Source organism: Crocodylus siamensis, chromosome 11, assembly GCF_052110815.1.
Source record: "Crocodylus siamensis isolate JL-2025a chromosome 11, ASM5211081v1, whole genome shotgun sequence".
Taxonomy (NCBI): Eukaryota; Metazoa; Chordata; order Crocodylia; family Crocodylidae; genus Crocodylus; species Crocodylus siamensis.
In genome coordinates this window covers 40,866,627-40,884,199 of record NC_143405.1, presented here as the reverse complement: position 1 = coordinate 40,884,199, position 17,573 = coordinate 40,866,627, and the positions used below count along the sequence as shown (strand labels likewise).

Genomic DNA, 17,573 nt, shown 5'->3' with positions numbered 1-17,573 from the left:
TCTCTGCTGGAGCTGCAGCCAGGGAGCAGAGGGGAGCGGCCAGTCCAGCTGTGGATCAGAGAACCCACCTAGCCCAGAAAGCATGCTGAGATACTAAGGGACTCTGATTTAATTTAAACCAGGAAGCGGTCTGGGACAGACATTTCATAAACCAGTTTGACCCAAATCAGTTAAGTCTGATGCAGTACATTCAATCAGGTTTATCTCAAACCAGTTTCAGCCATTTTCAGACTGGTTTATGTGCACTGAACATCTCTTCTGTTACAGGTTTAAAACAGTTTCTGATCATTTAAACTGGTTTATGTGTAATGTCTGTTCCAAGCCTTAGTGTTGCACTCAAGGGTGGAGCTCCAGGCAGAGAGTTAGAAGCTGGCATGAACAACTGGAGAAGAGTTGCTGATTCCTTTTAGAAAAGGTGGAATTTCCTTGATGCTGTGTTAGGCCTGTGACCAAGGGGAAGGGGCTGCAAGACAGCTTGGAATTTCATTTGGACTTCCTCTACTGTACAAGAGGAGGAGAGTTTTGACTAGCAAAAACTGTCATTTCTGCAGTGAAGAGTAAGCTGTTGCTGCTCCAGTGCCCACTTGTCTCTCGTTTTGTATCAAGTGATCTCATTTGAGTACTGTGAGATCAAAACTGTACTATGATGGACAGTGTACCACTGGGACAGACAGCAGCTCAAGGAGGGTGGCCCAAAGCAATTCAGGGCTTTGCCTAGTCATTGCCAACACCTCAGACAGGATCACAGGGAACACCAGCTGGACATGCTCTTGGTGAGTCACTCTATTTGTCAAGTGGGGCTGCTGGTGGCTACCTTAGCTTTGACTTCCAGTTATTTTGGAATTAATGGGTACTCCCAAATAGAATACCCGTTGGATGCTACTCTCAATGTGGCCAGAGAATTAGAGTGGTGAGACCCACATCAAAAAGAAAAAAAAAATCTTCCTAGGCAGAAGCAGACATTAGAAAGCAGATGGTATTGCTGAGAAGACCATCTAACAACAAGTGTGAGTGAAATGTCTCACAGGCCATGACCATGAGAAATAATTAGTGGAAATACCCCATTCTCTAGACAAAGAAGGCTGTTTACCTTTGAGCTGCTTTCTCTCACACTCCTTTATCATCTGTATTGAACTTCTGTTAACTTTTTTAGTCATACCCCAGTCTCTGCCACACACTGGGAAAGACCCTCAACTTCTCCACAAAGAAGACTGATAAAGCCCAGTGCCACTCACTTATCTGAGAGATCACATTCCATGCCCCCTCAATAATAGGGACCCCCTCCAGGAGTTGCTTCTGCAACTGTGCCCCATGGAAATTTAACAAATAACATTCAGTAAAGTAGCTGTAACTTTAATAGCTCCCTGTGTGAAATCTGCTTCTTGCTTGCCAGATTTCTGTTTTACATATATAAGATTCTTAACTTCAAGAGAAGAGCTTGTAAAAGTGACATAACTAAAAGACTGAATACTAACTGCAAAGAAGCCATAGCTCTCTGAAAATGTTGGCAGGACTCCCACATATTTCAGTGGCTTATGGTGCAAGCACTTCCTGCTGGAGTGTTGATTGTTCCTGAAAACATAGACCCTCCTTTAGCAGCTTTCTAAAGCATATTAGGCCATCTCTTGACAAGATCTTTGGGTGTGTGTTTTTTTTGTTCTGGCCAGGTGCTTTTCAGGAATGCTACTAGCTTTCTACAAAAGCTTGGCGAAGTCTATTTTCATATGGAGTGCTTGCACAAACTGGCAAAATTAATGTATTATGAAGTGGCCAAGTGCACTAAGAGTGTCAAAAATATACATAATGATTTTAAACTTCCAAAATATTTCAGAAGAAGGCTGCCATTCCACTGTTATCCTAGGCTGATGCATAAAAACAAATACTGGACTCCTGTCCTAGCACAATTTTTGGTTGATTTTTGTTTTTCTTTTTTCTTCTTTATTTACAAAAACAAATAGAGAGCCACTAATCAGTCATGGTCTTGTTATGGAAATATGCTTGATCCTGTAGCCCATACACACAACTCCTGCAGTCAGGACTATAGGATTAAGTTTGCATGCACAACACAGCTACCCTGCTAATTTAGGACTTTTGGGATAGGTTTTAGTCTTGTATCTTTAACTGTGTACCTATTTTAAATGTACAATGCTGAAAAAGTGAAATGTTTGTATGGTTTTTAAAATAAATTACTAAAAATGCTGAATTTTTCAGCAGCAGTATAGTACCTGCAACTCAAGTGATAACAGAATGTAGAAGTAGAACAGATTCTGTGCATCTCCATTACTAAATGCTAAATATACTGGGTAAAATGTTGGTTCTAGTGCAGTTGGTGGCAAAACTCCTATTAGAGCTGAATGGGGGGTGTGGCAGGGCACTGCGGGTGCCTGCCACTTTAAGGGCCTGGAGCTGGCAGTGGGAACCCCCAGGAAATGCCAGGCCAATTACCACTGTCAGGGCGCCTTAATCCCTAGCCCCCACAACCAGGTGGGTTACCCTTTATTGGAGGGTCTGGAAGGTGGACCCCACAGAGAAAGAGTGAGGCCACAAACTCACACCTGTCTGGACTTCCCCTGACTGGTCAATGCTGGGGCCAGGACCAGAAGGGTCGAAGGGCCGAGGGCCCACCACGAGGAACACCCAAGAGCTGAGGGCCTGGGGTCCTGACTGGCCTGGAGGTGGGCCAGGGCCAGTAGAGCCAAAGGTCCCAGGGGGACCACACCCGGAAGGGGAAGCAGGTCAGGGGGCTATGCTGCCCAGTATGAAGGTGGAATAGATTGCCTGAAGAGAAGAATCCAGGTGGGGTTCAATTAGTAGGATTCAGGGGTCCAGTGTGGGGGCCAGTGATGTTGAGAACATCTGGATGCCATCTGCAAGGCTTGGACTGTGGTGCAGGGGAGGATCAGAGCCACAGATAGCGCCCCCTGGCATCAGGGCAAGAAATGGGCAGCCTCCCACTTAATTGACATCTATTAATTAATTACCAACAAGGCATGGCAGGGGAGAAGGTGGGCGGTTGGCCCAGAAACTGGCCCCTAGAAGGCCCCTGTTACAGGGGGTCAGGATTTTGCCTTCTTTTTAAATCATTCCCAAAACATTTTGTGTGGTGTTTTATACTTTACATGAAAAACATTTTTTTCCCTAGTGACTGATAAGTGAATAGCAGTATCAGTAGTAGCATCGCTGATATTCTGTTTAGTCTTATCAGTAAGCAAACTCTTTTAACACTATGTAACAGAGTCCATCCCTGTTACTATGGGTGTGGAGAAGCTGGAAAGGCCCCACACCCTGAAAGCATCCCCATCATGCACTGCAGAGCTGAGGGGACTCACCAGAGGCCCAGGTTTGGGGATGCAGGGAACCTCCCAGCAAGGGAGCTAAACCCAGGTGTGGGGGGCGGGGTGGAATAAAAGAGCTGAAAGCAGCCTCTGGGTGGATGCACTGGCAGAGAGCAAGGCTGCCTAGAGTCTGCAGTTACTATGAGCAAGGCTTTTCTTTTTTTTTTTTTGTTTGCATAAACCCTGCAGGCCCTCAAGGCCTCTGAAAGAGGCTATGGGCAAGTGAAACCTGGGAAAAGCCTAGCAAGCCAGAGACATGAAATCAGTGAAAAACTGAGTGGCAGTTTACTGAACTCTGTTTCTTTTGCATCTCTTACAAAGCTCATGGTGGTGGTGGTGCTATCAACAAACTCAGCTGCAGCAGAAGTAAGAACCCTGAAAAGTGGGTCCTTAGCTAAGGCCAGCAGCAAAAATAAGTGGCTGGTTTGGGGTGCCTGACCAAACATCCCTAGCTCTGCTCTGCACAGAAGCTACCCATAACAGTGCACATACTGGTAGTGTTGATAAATATTAATGGGGCCAGAGGAAGTCAGAAATAAAAACTATCCAGTGCCACACAAAGGTAATCTACTTGCAAGTTAAGGAAACAGTCCTGTGGACATAAAACATATCACATTTCACTCTGTTTACATCCTGTCATCTTAGCCAAAAGATCAGATCACGTGATTAGTGTCTTGATACCAGATTAGCCAAATCTTTGGGCTGAAGAAATTCTATCTTGCTTGTCTGTACATACTTCAGAATTCATGATCCTGGTTTGCAATAGTTAACTGTCCCTTCCTACCAATTCATTTCTTCCAAAGGATTACATACTGACAAGAGATTTGCCCCTTCTATTATCTCTTCTTGGTTTTGGGTCCAGCCAATGTAGGTTTTTACTCGAGTGATTTCTTGAAGCAGCGTTTCTGCCATTTGTCCACTATGCTTCTACCATACACTCTGTAGGCCAGGTCCCTGCTCAAGGCAGGAACATCCCTGAATAAAGCGTCCCAGCAAGTGTCAGTATACTAAAATGTCCATTAATGCAATGGGTAGTATACATGCTAATAACCAACAATGTTATTTACACCATTAGATCAGGTTTCTTGAAGGAGTGCTAGGACTTGATTTTCAGTGAAGTTCAGTGGGATCTAGGTATCTGTCTGGGAATTTTGCAGAGGAGAGTAAGATTTTATTGTTGCCAAGCACTGTTACTATCTCATTTTTAGGCCCAATACCATTTTCATTCATGGCCTTACAAGCTTGCCAAAACCAATATGCAACACCAGTGTTAAAGGGGGAAAGAATTTGTACCTTCCTTGTAGCACCCTACCAACACGCATATACCATTGTGAAATCGTACACAGCATGCTCGAAGAGTGTGACCCGTTAATATTTCTTTTGACTTCTATTCTATTTCACTGTGTTCTTCCTCCTCCAGCCTTTTGAAATCTGTCCGATTTTCTGTGCCATGCAATTAGATATGAGGAAGTTCTTCTAAAAAAGAAAATCAGTTTCCCGAAAACATTGCAATGAAATATTCAAGACACCGAAAAACATAATCTGATGTGGTGGTAATGAATTTTAACCAATTCCGGTGCAAAGCCATTCAAATAGCTTTAAAAATGCATAAATGTGGTTATTCATATTGGCAGTGGTTCTTGTCATTACTACATACCAAGAAATATCAGGAGCACGCCCACTGCAACTTGGAGTACGAGTGACAGGCTGATGAGAACAATGAGTGGGACGTAGAATGAGAAAGAGGGTCCTTGTTCCATCACTGCTTTTAACTGGGATGCGTTGGCCATCAGCAGAGCAATATCCAGCATGCTTTCTGCAGCACTCTTCTTATTGGCATAGTGATTAATGTTCATAGGTCCATTTCTCTGCAGCCACTGTTGTACTCTCTATTGATAGTAAAAAAATATTCTAATTACAAATACATCTAGTTTAACAAGATAGAGATGACTTTAAGCCCAGGAACAATCTCACTAATAATGCTGCTGTTCTCTGTACTGCTCTTATTGTATCTCTACTTTCATAGCTACCTACATCTTCTAACAAACAGGCACTACCTCATATCAGCTTGGTCAGACTTGTACAAGACGATTAACTTGCAAATATGCTTAGAATTAGGGAATTGGGAAAATGTACTATGGGAGAAGTTGAGTAAACAAATGGATTTTAGCATGTCAGTATCAAGGCTCTACTTCAAATCCCCATGGTATACTGGATAAACTGAGGAGGAGAAGTAAGTTAGATCAGAATCAAGTTAGCCTAACAAACATCTGTATGTGTTTGGAGCGCAGCCCCAGAGCTGGGAAAGCCCAGCTGCTCACCCTAGCCCTTGGGCTATGCTCTTCCTCCCCTTCCACCACCCCAGAGTTAGCTATTTTTAGCCCCCTGAACTCCCAATCTTTCCCCTTCCTCCCCCCTGCCCCCATTCCTGCCTGTCCTTCCTCCCACCCCAACCTACTTTGGATCATGTTTCCAGCTTGGCTCCTAAGACCAGGGAACACCTGCACAAACACAACCAAATCACAAATCACACAGCTTAAAGTAAGCTGTGTGATTGTAGATCAGGTCTCATCAACTTGTGCGCATACCCACAAAACATATGCACCACTTAAACTGCTCACAAGTCCTATTTTGGGGATTCATGTGGGACTCAACTGCCATGTGAGCATTGTGCTGTCCCTGCCACACACTAATCCTCCTTATCCCTTTGGGTTGCCACTGCCAAAACTGAATTTGGCCTCCAAAATGTATGCAGACACCTAAAAATGCAGATAGTCGGTGCACCTTGGGGTGTTCCAAAGTGGAAAAATAGCTTAGTGCCTGATTCTCATTTATAAAACACGGCCCTTGATGCATATATGATATGCATGAGCCAAAATATATCTTCTATTCCACCCCAGCAATGTATGTTGATACCCTGACACCTCTACCCATTTTGGTGCAGGAACACTGGTGTAAGAGGAGGCACAATATAGGACACTGGCGTTTGATTTAGCAACTGTTGTTAAATGTGTAATTGTACACATTTATTTCTTTTCCCATTGGATGAAGGATGGAGCCCCTCACAGAATGACTCGATCTTGCCCTAATTCAGTATAAGAAAGAAAGTGCTCTGTTTGATGTGTGTAACTGCTGCTTCTTAGGGATATACCTACTGTACAAATGTTTTCATTGGCAAGTATAATCACTGTGGTGAACGTCTATTTTTAAAAGTTCTTTCAAATACAGAAGACACCCTCTAATCATGATGTTCAGTAGTAGAGTTCAAAACAGCTGAATGTCCAACCAGTTTAACCAATGTCTTTTGTGCCTGTGTGTGCCTTTTAAACTAGAAAGGTTTCAGTTCGCAGAGTTGCCAGTTCCTTTCAGGACAGCAAACTGCAAAACTTGACCTATTTTCTCTAGACACTCTGTATCCTGCCATAATCTAAACTTTTTACTGAGAGAAAAATGTCAGCAGCAGTCTTTTTACAAAGGGATTGAAACCATGTAATCCTAGCATTGCAGAGAAGGCTTGTTTACTTGGACTCGGCTGACAGTGGAAGGAGAATAGACCTGAAAAATTAACATAGACTTCATTCAGGAGTAGCTAGCTATTCATTTAGCTTTGTCTAGGTCCCATGATCCAAAAAAAGCTATTAATCTGGTTCTACAGTCAGTCCTGTAACAATAAAACACACCCACATACCTACTGGAGCATTTGCAAATACAGGGCACCCCCTGAGATGCCAGTATCCTTCTACCACTGAGTGTACTGCCCCCATTACTTTTTTTCTAGGGTCATGTGAAATAACTACTGGAGCTACCCATTTCAAGAAGACCTACACTAACACTTGAACCTTTAATTATAAGGTCCACATTATTGTGGACCACATTATGCTCTTGGTTACAATTAATTAATAACAATAGAAAACAATACATGAATACAACAGAATTTGATCTGTGTGGCTTCTATTAAAAATACCTCTTATTTTAAGGTCTATAAAAATGATACAATTTATAAGCTTTTTTTCAACTAATCTATAATATTTGTTTAGATTTTGGTTTAATTTATAGTAGCCTTTCTGCCAAACTGACTTGGAAAAATATATTTCACTATGGGACAGCAACCTGATACACACAGCAGATAGCCCTGACATAGGCTTTAATTCTGAATGAAAAGCAGATTTTTTTTCTATGTTCACATTGCAACAAATACTTGCGCATTCAATCCTAGGAGTGGGAAAGTATCCTTAAGCTACTGAGCTTTTTTTTTTTAGTGGATGCTGCTTTGTAAATTACATGCAAATATTAGTAAACTGGGTCACATCCTGCTTCAGTGACACCTGTGGGTGTACTGGGGTTGTTCAAGTGTAAGAGCGGGTAGTGAGTGTATCCTGATTGCGTGGTCTGTTGTACTGGCTGGGGCACACAAGCCTAATGCTGAAGGTTTGGGGCAATACAGCCATAATTAATGGCTCCTACTCTAAGCTACAGCACAGAGTGCTGTTAAGCATTGTGGGTGTCTGTGTAGGTGGTCCAAGGTAGAAGGTGTGGGTGCTTAATTAGAGTGGCTCTCGGAACCACTGTGATTAAAAGTGCCTGAAGAGTTGTGTGTATTCAACATCTGGTGCTTGACAGACTAAAGCTCATTCAACGTGCTTTAGTTCAAGCACCCCTCCCCCTCTCACCAGTTTAAAATGTGGGGATGCTGAACAGATGTGGCACGTAGGCTGCTGGAACGTGTTAATTAATGCACTCCAGCAGACTCAATTAATGGAGTCTGCTCAGCATGCATCAGAGCAGACATCTGGCATGTGTATAGGTGCCCTGTACTTGTATTTCATACCATCAGTTGAACAGTTACCAGCTTGACTTGAAAACTCATTGAGACTGAGACTCTGATGTTTTAACAAGTAAACCAATTCATAACCAGAACCATGCTGATACCTGTACAATGGCAAGTCTCCACTACATGGTATGCATAGTCAGTATTTCCTTTGGCTGCAAGACTAGTGCCATTTTCTGTTAGAAAAAAATCTGCAATGAGAGACGTTCCAGTAACAATTGCCTTTGGTTCCCTGACTAGGGAGTGGTACTTCCTCACTGGGAACAGAAAAAAAAAGGAAGTGTAATAGGTCACTCAGAACTAAAGACTTAATGCGCTGGCATACTGACCTACGGCAGTTGCTGAAATGGCTAACATTCACGGAGAGGTTTTTCTGTCTACAATTCTTGGAACTGGAAATAAAAGCATACATAAGGGAAAAGGCAGGAACTGAATGATATATTTCTGTTTTACCAGAGTAGGAAGCATAGGATGCGTGCAAAATGGTGTGAAATTGAAATGCAGATTTATAGCTTTAGAAATATTAGAAGCAGATCACATGAAAACTCTCACTGTTGCAACTGCTTACGGAGTTGCGACTGCTTACGGAGCTGCACCTGCAACTTCAGGGATTTTTTTTCTAAGTTCAACAAGGTCTTGGTTTATATAAGAAATACCTTATTATGAGAGAGGATACTGAGTTTTGTTCAAACAAGATGAATTTCAGTGGTGTTTAGCATGTTTATTCGCCACTGCAAATTGACTACAGTCTGACATCACAGTTACAACATCACAACAGCTACATCACAGTTACCTAGAACTAATTGCAGTGGGGGTCCTTTCAAGTGTCTGACAATTATTTTAAAAAGGTCCAGTGTGGAAAAGACTCTGGCATGCTCATTCCCCTATTAATAAGCAGTAAGCTCTTGGATGCATTGGCAGACTTGGTCTCTGAAAAGAACTGTGAAACTCCGCCCCCCCTCTCCCCATTTCCCAATCTCAAATTTGCTGATCAGCTTACTGAACACAGAAAATTATGTTATTACCTCTAGATATTTGCCTTAGATTTTATTTTCCTCTAACCTTTCATGAAAGATGAAAAGAACAAGCTTGATTTTTGTTTCTTTACATTTACAGCTCAGGTTATTAGTAATACTTTATCTGAGCTTTATCTGGTCATCTTATAGGTAGAATGCTGAAAATACTTGTTTTCATTGACCATTATAGCTTATGCCTTCCACTTCACAGTTTGGTGTATTTTAGTAAAGAAGGTTTCGTTGCTTACAGTACAAAAGTGGTGCTGGGATGGCCAAGTGAAACCAAGTGCTCAGGAGCCACTTGGTGATTTAACAAAACAAAATGTCTTTATGCTTTCCAGTATGACTCCAGAAAATATCCATTTAAAGTTTGAACACCAATTTTAAATACAATTCTCTCTCTTAGTTTTAAAAAAAAAAAAAAAGTTCTGTTTACTGATCAATGTTAACATTTGACTAGGAGCCGGTGAAAATTGTCTGCCTGAAGGTCAAAGTCTGTTATGCATTTGTGAAGTTGTTGGTGACTGCTTAGCTCTCCACAAACTACCATGCTTACAAGACAGGGTCAGACAAAGAGGAAAGGTTTGTAGGGGGAATGGATAACTTAAGTCTTTCTAGTAAAATGTTATCCTCTACTTACAGTGAGTCCCAAGATACCTGTCAGGCTATCAAAACTGGCAAAGGTGCTAATCAGTATGGTAGTTTTTTATTATGTAGGCACCTCTTCATTATAAAGTTTCTCTGAAACGACCAACACTGAAGACTGGCAGGGGAGAGGGGGTAGTTCCCCCCCATCCCAGTTGGCCATGTAAAAGTTGAATTTTGTTACTTTTCCCTGTCCTTGAATATGTGAAAGGAAAGGTACTTGGCTTAATGGAGTAAAATTTTAAAACATGACCTTTTCCCTTTTTGGAATACACATAGCTAATCTGCTAATCTTATTTTCTTTCCATCATAAGCATGTTTTCTAAGAGGATGATTTTTTTTTTTAAAGCTTTTTAAAACTTTAAGTATCCAAACCTGTGGAAGCCTGAAATTTTCACGATGTAAAAAACATAAACAAGTACAAATGGTGAAAACTACTTTTAATTAGTTTTAATAAGTTATGGTGGGAGGCACCTATTTTTTTAGAATACCTTGAATCTCTCTGCCTTTTATCACTGCTTTCCATTCAATTGTAGTATACTACAGCATTTGTCAGAAATTGTACTGTAAGTTGACTGTCACCTTATGTTGTGTGAAGCTTTGTCTATATGTTCCTATTGCTATAAATAATTACTAATTACACTCTACCACTAACTATGAGGTTAGAAGGTGTTTCCATTTGAAATATGCAATGCTCTAGGACATGTTACTTCATTCTCCTGAATAAAAGAAGAACAATATCAAGTTCCTACAAGTCATGAGGTTGTTGCATAGAGTTGTACTTAGCAAAAATGAACTATGGATGTCAATAGTAAAAAACCACTACGATCTTTCATGGTTCTAGCAAGAAAAAAAAACGAAACAACGTGTAATTTAAATAGCTATGAACTATTTCTTTTCCTGAGTCATAATTTCTTCTGAATTTAAAGCAGAATAGTTAAATTGCCTTAGCTTGGCAGGGGGACACACTCATCTGGAATTAGTGGGTTTAATTTGGTTTACTTAATTTGGTTTACTTAAATTCATTTCCAAAGTGTTTTGAAGGAAAGTTGTGGATGGTGCTGCATTATTTTTCTGAAAGGGCCTAGAACAGGGATGGGCAATTATTTTGGCTGGAGGGTCACTTAATGAGTTTTGAGGACCTGTCGAGGGCCCGATCCATGTCTTTCCCTCCCTCTGTCTCCCTTTCCTTTCAGAACCTGGCCAGAGTTGTAGTTTGCCAGGAGCCCCAAAGATCAGATGGGGACTTCTGCTGTAGTAGGTGAGTGGCAGCATCTGCTGTGGGCACAGCCAGCAGGTTCCAGAGCCCAGATGCAGAACCTGCCACCAATGTCACAGGTGATGCTCACACCCACCTGGCATGTGCTGCAGTGGAAACCCCACCTGGATCCACAGCTGATGCTGCCACAGCAGGGGCTGAGACTGCTGGGCAGAAGCAGGCCCACCCACCCGCCTGTCTGGTACCATGTGGTGGCTGGAGCTGCCAACTGTCCTTGGGCCAGATCCAGTGAGTTGGTGGCCATCCACCTGTGGGCTGGATCGAAATCTGTTGGTGGGACAGATCTGAGCTCCTGAGGGAAAGTCAGAGAAATATTTAATCCTGGTAGAAGGTAGGCGTACAGACAGAGAACCACTTGAGGAACTTTTAATTCTAGTTACTGAGGCACGTAGGTGCTTTGGACACATCTGATTTTTAGGTGGCTGCTTAGGCAGGAGGGGTTAATGACTAATTATTAGATGCAAGCATGCAAATCCTTTTGTGGATTTGGGCACAAGGGCCAGATTTTCAATATACTTCAGCATCTGCAAACTGGAAATATATATTCAGAAGAACTCAGCTTCCTGTTAGTCCATGTGCTAAGCTCTTTTCAAAAACTGTCTGTAAATTTTTACAGTGGATCATTCTGCTGCTGAACACCTTAAAATTTGCCTCATGTATGTATCTAAAAGGTAACTGAGCTATTTTGAAAACCTGACACTCAACTTCTACCTCAATTTTCCTCCCCACCCCTTGCCCACCACCCTTTTTATAACTTGACTGTTTCAGGCATAGTGAGAGGATTAATATCTATAAAGTGTTCTGACACACAGCAACCTAATAACACGGGCCGTATTTAAATGTAGCCATTAATTTATGTCACTTTATTTTTCAGTTATCTTTAATCCAGAGCTTGTATCTCAGTTTGTGGGAAACATTTTTTACAAAGGTTACCGCAGGCCATTGAATATGAAGCAAAATGGGAGAAATCATAAGCAATAAAGATTTCTGGAATAAACTGAAAGATTAAAAAAAAAAAAAAAATCCCTCTCCAGTTAACTGCATAATCAAAACCCTTTTTGTTAAAAGGAGATGTCTGAAGCAGTGTAATTTTAAGAGACTTTCTTTCATTTCACCATTCTGACGTAAATATGCTGTGTCTGGTTTATGGACAGACATTACTCATGCCAAATATACAGTTTTTCTGTACTTTCCAGTCTTTGACACTGCTTTAGTTCCAATGCCAGTGACACCCTGCCAAGGACATGACAGGAAGGGAGGAGGGCTCATGAACACACATACTTTAGCCTCATTTACAAAGGACATTTTTATGAGTTATACAGGTATGGTTTTATACATGCATTATTCTACTAGTACAGCTTTCTGTATAGACATTTGTTTTGACAGAAGAGGAGTGTTTTGGTTTAATTTAAACCTCCCTCTTCCATAGCAACACAAGCTGAACTGTGTTCCAAAGAAATCTGAAAAAAGGAGTTCATGCTAAAATAAGTTTATGTCCACACTGGAGTGTGTATTGTCACACTCTTAGGAGACAAGGGTTAAGCAAGACCTTTCAACTGTGGCAATCAATGCTTTCCAAATTACAATTGTTCATGTACTTCTTACCTATTCTCCCAGTCAGTAGCAAGAGGTTGGTTGGTTGGTTTCTCTGACTGGTGCATGAAAACTCAGGATAATCCTAACCGTCTGAAATGGGTGTCAAACGTATGGCTTGCAAGCTGGATCACCAGATCCAGCCCCTTGATCTGGCCCCTGGTGCATCCTCTTTTGCTTGTGCCGGACCATTCCCATGTGCAGTGCTTGGGACATGCGGTGCTAGCTGGGCCAGGTCCCAGGATGCAGCCCTCACTGGGATCAGTGTCCTGGACTGGCCTGGGCAGGTACCTCCTGTGCTGGATCAGGCATGTAGGTTGGGGAGGTGGCAGGGAATGGGCCTGTAGATCGACCCCATGCCACTTATCTGGCCTGATGAATTTGACACCCCTGCTTTAGAATAAGATGTCTGTTTCTAAGAGGAAAGGGGGTCCCCCTTTTGTTCTCTTCTATCCTCAGCATCTCTGTTCTCTTCAGTGATCACAGGGTGAAGAGTCCCTCTAAACCAGGGGCAGGCAATTATTTAGAGTCGAGGACCACTTACCCAGTTTTGGCAAACTGTTGAGGGCCACATGGTAGCTTTGCCCCTTGACAGGTGCCCTGCCTCCTGGTCACTATCTTGGCACCAATGTTCCAGGGCCAGCACCAGCAGGGCCTAGAGTGGGGCATAGGCTGGCAAGCATCTGTGAAGCCAGGCTTGGCTGCACCAGCAGGGAGAGGGGGAGCTCCTGCCATCCGGGACCTTGTACTCCTGCTGCCCTGCTCTGGGCCCAGGACACTGATGTGGGCCCCGTGCTCCCACTGACCTGCTTACTCCCAGTGCACCCCCCAGCCCCGTGGTACAGGCGGGGGTAAGCATGCATCCTTGATCCCCTGCTTGCCAGCAGGCAAGAAGCTGGTGCTTAGCATGGGAAAAGTGGCCCCTCCCCCACCCTGTGGCTGGCACTCCTTCATGCAGCCACTTGGAGTCCTGAGCTGCTGCCTGCCTGGAGCTCGCACGCTAGGCAGCACAGAGGCAGGGATGGCAGCCTCACCGCAGCCTACCGCAGTACAAGCTCTGGGAGGGCAGCAGCAGCAAACACTGCCTGGTGCGGCAAGCTGGGGTGGGGGGGAGGCCACAGCTAAAGCTGCTCCTGCCATGCACAGCCCTGATGGGCGAGCCCTGAGCCAGCACAAGGCCCATGCTGGCAGTGGGGTGGGTTACAAGCTAGTGGTGAGAATGGGAAAAGTGCCCCCCGTAGCCAGTGCCCCGTGCTGCAGCTGCTCGCAGCCTGTGTAGGGTGGCCTGTGCCGGTGGGGGAAGGGCTGCTTTTCCCTGCGATCAGCACCAGCTCCTCCCCTGCCCCTCCCCCCCCAGCTCTTACCCGAGTTTCCAGTGCCAGTGCAGCCACATGGTCCCATACCACAAGCCTGGTGGGGCTTCCCCCTGCCCTGCTGTTGCAGGAACCCCCCGGGGCTTCCCCTGGGTCCTACTGCCCCTGGCTCCTGTCATTTTTGACAGGAACCAAGGACAGATGAATATTAATTATCTAAATTTTTTTTAGGGGCCCTGCAGGCCGGACAGAATGGCCTCGCAGGCCGTATCCAGCTAGAGGGCCGTATTTTGCCCACCCCTGCTCTAAACTTTCATCCTAAGCAGTAAGAGGCCTTCTACTAGGAAGGAAACAACATACTCTTCTATTGCTCCTCATAGCAGCTCTATCTAAAACAGTGGTGCCTAACATTTTTACCCCACAAGCCTCATGAGTCTGTGGGCTAGATCTGGCATGCAGTATTGGCCCATCCAGGGCCCAATCCAGTCGCACAGCAATGGCCCATATGGGGCTTGATCCAGCCGCACTGGGCATAGGAATGTGGCAGTGGGGGAGTGGTGGTGGCAGTGTTACCCTGCTGCCAAACTTCCTAACTTATGAAGAGCCCCATGGGCCATGCCATCAGGCTGAGCACCTCTGAACTAACAGAATATCAGCTTGGGGGTGGGATGGGCTGTATGATGATTGCGGTAGAGCTTTTGGCCGGTGGGATTAGTAACTGGCTGTCGGAAGCTGAGCAGCAAACAGGTTAAGAACTGGCAAGCAAAACCAGGGTTTTGGCTCTTCTATGCTAGTTTGTGCTACTGTCAATGGCTAATGAACATCCTACTCTTCTATAAAGATGTCTTTCTTGGACTCTCAGACCCCCTTGCTGACCTCTGAAATGGAGGATTTCAGGCTAAATGTCCTTCAACAAAAGATAGGTGCAAGGAGAAAGAAAGGGTATCCAAAATCTCTTATGTAAGTGACATATAAAACTAGATTAATAAAATATCTTGGCAAAGGATTATTTTAAAAGCTGTGCTCTTAAGCAGAAGAATGTCATACAAATACCATACTCGGAGAAGGAACAGATGAAAAGATTTCTTTTCGTTCTGGTCAACTACAATATATTTCAAATCCAAAACATGTAGAACGGTTCTGGTCACCTTTCCAAAGGGGATACAAACAGCAGGCACATGATTAATGAGGAGAGGCTGAAGGAATTGGACTTATTTAGTCTGCAGAAGAGAAAACTGAGAGGGGATATGATGGCAGCCTTTAACTTACTTGAAGGGTGGTTCCAGAGAGGATGGAGCTAATCCACCTTGGCCCCTTCTTGTTGGTGACAGATGACAGAACAAGGAGCAATGGTCCCAAGTTGCAGCAAGGGAAGTTTAGGTTGGATAAGAAGAAAAGCTTTCTCACTAGGAGGGTAGTGAAGCACTGGAACAGGTTACCCAGAGAGGTGGTGGAAGCTCCATCCCTGGAGTTTTAAGGACGGGCGGGCTCGACAAAGCCCTGGCTGGAATGATTGTGTTGGGGACGGTCCTGCTTTGAGCAGGGCAATGGAACAGAAGCCTTTTTCAATCTGTGGGCTGTGACCCAAAAGTGGGTCACAAGAATATATGAAAGGGTCACAAACAAACTTTAAAAATGGGTTCTCCTTTAAAGGAGAAGAATGTAGGAAACCTTAGCTTTTCCCTTGTAGGCTGGCAGAGGTCCAGCCTGCACAGGACTGCTTGCTTCCCCCCTGCCCCCACACACACACACTGGGGGGCTGGGGCCTGGGGGTGGGGGACAGTGGGGCAGGAGTGTGGGGCACTGGGTGGGGACTGGCCATCCAGGTTTACAAATGGGTCCTGGTACAAAACTGGTTGAGAACCACTGGACTAGACCTCCTGAGGTCCCTTCCAGCCCTCATTTCCTATGATTCTGTGACTTGGAGCATTTGAGCTTTGAAGGCCATCAGATACAGCTCACATCATGGGTTATGCTCCTTCATCCCCCCCAAACTACTGGAGCTGCTATCTCCATCAAATATCGTAGCCTTCCTGCATGGCTGTGAAGTCAGGTTTCTACTTCCCTTAGCTACCACAGTCCTGCCAGGGTTCCTCTACAGGTGACAACGGGCTCGGCGCGAGACGAGCCCATGGACCACCAGTTCCCTAAAGCTGTTCATCACTGGAAGAACGTGAGTAGTTTAATTATCTGCCTTCCTAATCGGGCGGGGGAAGCTGTAGGTGTTGCCCAAATACACGAAGCGACTCGTGCAGCGGCAGCCCGTCCCGCAGGGCAAGGCGGAGCCCAGGGAGGGGCCCGGCCCGAGCAAGCGGGGTCCCACCGCGGCCCGTCCTGTGCGAAGGGCGCTGAGCGGGCCCCGGCCGGCCGGCCGGCTCCCGCCGCTGGCCCCTCCTCGGCCGCGGGCGCTTGCGGCGGCCCCCGGAGCCTGTGCGGCGCTGCTGCGCCCGCGCTGTCCTTACCCCGGCGGGTCGCGGCGCCTCGCCGCCGCCCGTCAGCCCGTTGAGCTCGAGGGTCTCGGCCGCCGCGTCCATGCCGCTCCGCGCGCGCCGCCGCAGGTGCGGAGCGCTCGGCTGCGCCCGCAGCTCCCGCCCCTTCCTGGGCCGGCCCGAGCAGCCGGGGGGCGGTCCGAGCCGCGGCCGGGACCCCGCGCTGGGCGGCCTGCCGGCCCCGCTGCTGCGGGGGGGGGCGGGGGAACAGCGGCGAGGGCCCGGGTCGGAGCCAGCTCCTCCCCTGCCCTGCGTGACACGGGCCGCGGGCGTGCCCGTCGGGGAACATCAGGCCCCGCGGGGCGCAGGACAGGCCGGCTGCCTCCGGGCACAAATAAAGAGAAAAGAGGAAGGGGAGTGAGGCCCTGGGTTACTGACCGGGGATTCACCGGGGCCACTGCCCCTGGATGATGGAGGGAGCCTGCGGCCGCTGCCCGAAGAGGAGTGATTGGGGGTGATTGGACTTTTTTTGGACCCAGGGCGTGGCTGGAACGAAGAGAGACATGTTTTGGAATGCCAGGTTTCATAGTTTCATAGTTCGTAGGGTCGGAAGGGACCTGAGCAGATCATCTAGTCCGACCCCCTGCCATGGCAGGAAAGAGTACTGGGGTCAAATGATCCCAGCAAGGTGTACATCTAGCCTCCTCTTAAACACCCCCAGGGTAGGAGCCTGCACCACTTCTCTTGGAAGCTGGTTCCAGACCCTAGCCGTCCTGACCGTGAAGTAGCGCCTCCTGATATCCAGCCTAAATCTACCCTCTGCCAGCTTGTGACCGTTATTCCTGGTCACTCCTGGCGGTGCTCAAGGGAACAGGGACTCCCCCAATGCCTGCTGGTCCCCTCTGACTAGTTTTTAACAGGCCACATGATCCCCCCTCAGCCTTCTCTTGTGGAGGCTGAACAGGTTCAGGTCCCGTAGCCTCTCCTCGTAGGGCCTGCCCTGTTGTCCCCTGATCATACGAGTGGCCCTCTGGACCCTCTCCATGTTGTTCACATCCCTCCTGAAGTGCGGCGCCCAGAACTGGATGCAGTACTCCAGCCGCGGCCTGACCAGTGCCGCATAGAGGGGGAGGAT

At 46.0% G+C, this 17,573-nt stretch overlaps 1 protein-coding gene across 1 annotated transcript in view; it reads right to left on the bottom strand.

Moving 5' to 3' along the window:
- Positions 1 to 16,687, bottom strand: part of NINJ1 (ninjurin 1) — a 32,709-nt gene extending 16,022 nt beyond the window's left edge. Inside the window, exons 1-2 of the mRNA XM_090021766.1 lie at positions 16,472 to 16,687; positions 4,993 to 5,224 (exon numbers count right to left, since the gene is read on the bottom strand). Of these exons, the coding sequence (XP_089877892.1) occupies positions 4,993 to 5,224; positions 16,472 to 16,543 (304 nt within the window). The 5' untranslated portion in view covers positions 16,544 to 16,687. The remainder of the gene's footprint in view (positions 1 to 4,992; positions 5,225 to 16,471) is intronic.
- Between the last annotated feature and the right edge of the window lie 886 nt (positions 16,688 to 17,573).